Source organism: Rhincodon typus, chromosome 36 (assembly GCF_021869965.1).
Source record: "Rhincodon typus isolate 14 chromosome 36, sRhiTyp1.1, whole genome shotgun sequence".
In the NCBI taxonomy this organism is placed as follows: Eukaryota; Metazoa; Chordata; class Chondrichthyes; order Orectolobiformes; family Rhincodontidae; genus Rhincodon; species Rhincodon typus.
Genome location: NC_063367.1, coordinates 22851330 through 22856012, shown reverse-complemented (window position 1 = coordinate 22856012; position 4683 = coordinate 22851330). Strand labels below are relative to the sequence as shown.

Here is a 4683-nt window from a genome sequence, read left to right as displayed (position 1 = left end):
GTGCATGTCTCTCTCGGCCTGTCTGCCTCCCTGTGCATGTCTCTCTCGGCCTGTCTGCCTCCCTGTGCATGTCTCTCTCTCTCTCTCTCTCGGCCTGTCTGCCTCCCTGTGCATGTGTTTGCACACAATCAAACAGCAGGGCACTGCAGGAGTTCTGGGAGCGTTGTCAGAGGCAGCAAGATAGGAAGAGAGAAAAGTTTTAAAATGAACCCAATTTTGGTAAATTATGTTCTCAAAAAAAAACACAATGTAAATAATCAAACCACAAATTTATTGCAAAAATGATTGCTACTTCAACCACACAGATTTATTGCATAAAAAAATCACTTCTTTTGTCCAGCAAATCTGTGTGGTTGAAGTAGCAATCATTTTTGCAGTAAATTTGTGGTAAATTTTTTTTTGGCAACTTTCATCCCTATTGCTCTCCAGAAGCCTGTCTCACATGCAAGAAATATCCTGGGTACCTTTTCATTCTTCATGTCTCTTCCTAGGTGGTGCTATCTGCAGTATATTCATTGCACACATGCAATGTTCATGCAGAGAACCCAGACTCCATGCCCAGTCGAGTACGGTTGCATTGTCCACCAGAGTAGCTGCACAGTAAAGAGCAGCAAGCACCTTAGCCAACTTAGTCCAGAGAGCTGGTGCAGACACGATGGACTGAGTGGCCCCCTTCCGCACTGTAACAATTGTCATTGCAGAAGAAAGGGGATCTCATCAAAACATATAAAATTCTGACAGGGCTGGACAAAGTGATGCAGAGTGACATCTCCCCGGCCGAGGGTTCACAACAAGGAATGCCGTCTCCAGATATGCAGCGAGGCATTTTGACTGAGATGAAGTGAAATTCCTTTACACAAATGGTGATTAATCTGTGGAATTTTTGACCACTGAAGGCAGTGGAGGCAAAGTCACACAATATATTTAAGTAGTAGCAAGATTTCTAGACACTAAAGGTGTCAAGTGGTGGGAGTAAGATACTATGGCATGGAGATAGAGGATCAGCCATGATCGTATTGAATGGCAGAGCAGGCTGAATGAACTGAATGGCCTACCCTTGCTCCAATTTTCTATCTTTTGATGTTCGGCTGCACAGGAAAGAGCAGCAAGTGCCTGAGCTGACTTAGCCCACAGGACTCAAGATCACCTTTATTTTGTCAACTGAATTGGCTTAGATCAGGCAACTCAGCAGACATCAGGGACCAAGTCCAACAGCTTTATGATCTGATCAGTTATATCCACATTCTTACGCAGAGTCTTGATCCCACCACCACAGAAAATAATGGTTACCTGATCCACGATGGTATTCATATACGTCTTATCGGTCATGCTGGCCAGCTCCAGGTGCACTGAAATCTCATTCGGAATCTCTGAGATTAACAGACTAACCTATTGTTTTGGAGAATTAGAAAAGACATTATATTTCAAAATCTAACAAACAAGGATTGCAGTACAGTTGAGTAACATACTGCTGTAACAAAATTCTTGCAAATCTGTGACGAACCTCAACATTAACCCTTCAATATGGAGCAATGAAAGGTCTGGCAGATGGAATACAATGTAAGTAAATGTGAAGTCATACGTTTTGGTAGGAGTAATAGTAAAAAGGATTATTACTTGAATGGTTAAAAAGTTGCAGCATGCTGCTATGCAGAGGGACCTGGGTGTCCTTGTGCATGAATCACAGAAGGTAGGTTTGCAGGTACAACAAGTAATTAGGAAGGCAAATGGAATTTTGTCCTTCATTGCTAAAGGGATTGAGATTAAAAGCAGAGAGGTTATGTTGCAGCTGTACAAGGTGCTGGTGAGGCCACACCTGGAATACTGTGTGCAGTTTTGGTCTCCTTACTTGAGAAAGGATATACTGGCACTGGAGGGGGTGCAAAGGAGGTTCACCAGGTTGATTCCAGAGCTGAGGGGGTTGGCTTATGAGGAGAGACTGAGTAGATTGGGATTATTTTCATTGGAATTCAGAAGATTGAGGGGGGATCTTATAGAAACATATAAAATTATGAAGGGAATAGATAAGGTAGAAGTAGAGAGGATGTTTCCACTGGCAGGTGAAGCTAGGACAAGAGGGCATAGCCTCAAGATTAGAGGGAGCAGATTTAGGACTGAATTGAGAAGGAACTTCTTCACCCAGAGGATTGTTAATCTATGGAATTCCTCGCCCAGTGGAGTAGTTGATGTTACTTCAGTAAACATTTTTAAAGATAAGGTAAATATTTTTTTGAACAATAAAGGAATTAAGGGATATGGTGAGAACGGGGGTAAGTGGATCCGAGTCCACGAAAAGATCAGCCATCATCTTATTGAATGGCGGAACAGGCTCGAAGGGCCGGACGGCCTACTCCTGCTCCCAGCTCTTATGTTCTTATATCCCAGGTCTGAAAATGAAAATTAATCCTACAATGATGTGTGGAGCTGGAGGAACACAACAGGCCAGGCAGCACTGGAGGAGCAGGAAAGTTGACGTTTTGGGTCAACTTAATCTCTCCAAGTTTGCACTGTTTATGTCTTCACCATTTTATCACCAATCTTCCTTCTGTTCATTTCATGTCACAAACGCCTTTCTTCCGATGATTCGGCTTTCTTAGATGTTTTCCTCTTTAAGTTCTTCAGTGAGGACTTTGAGCTAAAATGCTGTGGTACCTTTGATGGGTCTTTTCAGAGAACGCAAAAATTTTGTGTGAAAGCCAGGTTTGTATCTCAGCTGGCCGACTTGTTTTTGCTGCAGCTGAAGTTTGGCTCTCTCCCGATTTTCCAAATGCCCTCATCTTTATACCCATAATGACATAATAGTATTTCTTACACAGCATTGGTTCAATGTTCATAATACCATCAGTTTTTAAATTCAGAGATAACAAGGTGTAGAGCTGGATGAACACAGCAGGCCAAGCAGCATCAGAGGAGCAGGAAAGCTGACATTTCGGGTCAAGACCCTTCTTCAGAAATGGGGGAGGGGAAGGGGATTCTGAAATAAATAGGGAGAGAGGGGGAGGCGGATAGAAGATGGATAGAGGAGAAGATAGGTGGAGAGGAGACAGACCAGGTCAAAGAGGCGGGGGTGGAGCCAGTAAAGGTGAATGTAGGTGGGGAGTTAGGGAGGGGATAGGTCGGTCCAGGGAGGACGGACAGGTCAAGGAGGCGGGTTGAGGTTCGTGGGTGGGAGATGGGCGTGGGGCTTGAGGTAGGAGGAATGGTTAGGGACGAGCTGGGTTGGTTTTGGATGCGGTCGGGGGAGGGGAGATTTTGAAGCTTGTGAAGTCCACCTTGATACCCTTGAGCTGCAAGGTTCCCAAGCGAAATATGAGATGCTGTTCCTGCAGCTTTCGGGTGGCATCACTGTGGCAATGCAGGAGGCCCAGGATGGACATGTTGTCCAAGAAGTGGGAGGGGGGGGTTGAAAGGGTTCGCGACTGTTTGTTGCGAACCGAGCGTAGGTGTTCCGCAAAGCGGTCCCCAAGCCTCCGCTTGGTTTCCCCGATGTAGAGGAGGCCACAACGGGAACAGCGGATACAGTATACCACATTAGCAGATGAACATCTGTTTGATGTGGAAGATCTTCTTAGAACCTGGGATGGAGGTGACGGGGGAGGTGTAGGGGCAGGTGTAGCACTTGCTGCGATTGCAGGGAAAGGTGCCGGGGGTATTGGGGCTGGAGGGGAGTGTGGAGCAGACAGGGGAGTCACAGAGAGAGTGGTCCCTCCGGAAGGCAGATAAGGGTGGGGTGGGAAAAATGTCTTTGGTAGTGGGGTCAGATTGCAGATGGCAGAAGTGTCGGAGGATGATGCGTTGGATTCGGAGGTCAGTGGGGTGGTACGTGAGGATGAGGGGGATTCTGTTTTGGTTGTTATTGCGGGTAGGGGCTGTGAGGGATGAGTTGCGGGAAATGCGAGAGACACGGTCGAGGGCATTTTCGACCACTGTGGAGGGGAAGTTGCAGTCCTTGAAAAACGAGGACATCTGGGATGTCCGGGAGTGGAATGCCTCATCTCGGGATGACTGTATCGGCGCTGCCTCGTGCTCCCACGAGGAGCTCGAACAGTTCATCGACTTCACTAACACCTTCCACCCCAACCTTAAGTTCCCCTGGACCATCTCTGATACCTCTCCCTCCATCTCTGGCATCGACCTGGAAACCAATATCCATTTCAAGCCTACCGACTCCCACAGCTACCTAGAATACACCTCCTTTCACCCACCTTCCTGCAAAAAGGCCATCCCCTATTCCCAATTCCTTCGCCTCCGCCACATCTGCTCCCGAGTTGAGGCATTCCACTCCCGGACATCCCAGATGTCCTCGTTTTTCAAGGACTGCAACTTCCCCTCCACAGTGGTCGAAAATGCCCTCGACCGTGTCTCTCGCATTTCCCACAACTCATCCCTCACAGCCCCTACCCGCAATAACAACCAAAACAGAATCCCCCTCGTCCTCACGTACCACCCCACTGACCTCCGAACCCAACGCATCATCCTCCGACACTTCTGCCATCTGCAATCTGACCCCACTACCAAAGACATTTTTCCCACCCCACCTTTACCTGCTTTCTGGAGGGACCACTCTCTCCGTGGCTCCCTTGTCTGCTCCACACTCCCCTCCAGACCCACTACCCCCGGCACCTTTCCCTGCAACCGCAGCAAGTGCTACACCTGCCCCTACACCTCCCCCGTCACCTCCAT

At 47.7% G+C, this 4683-nt stretch overlaps 1 protein-coding gene across 1 annotated transcript in view; it reads right to left on the bottom strand.

Annotated features, from left to right (window-relative positions):
* Nucleotides 1-1170: 1170 nt before the first annotated feature.
* LOC125487104 (ADP-dependent glucokinase-like) overlaps nt 1171-4683 on the bottom strand; it is a 12111-nt gene continuing 8598 nt past the window's right edge. The window contains exon 5 of the mRNA XM_048617177.1: nt 1171-1389. Within this exon, the coding sequence (XP_048473134.1) occupies nt 1186-1389 (204 nt within the window). The 3' untranslated portion in view covers nt 1171-1185. The remainder of the gene's footprint in view (nt 1390-4683) is intronic.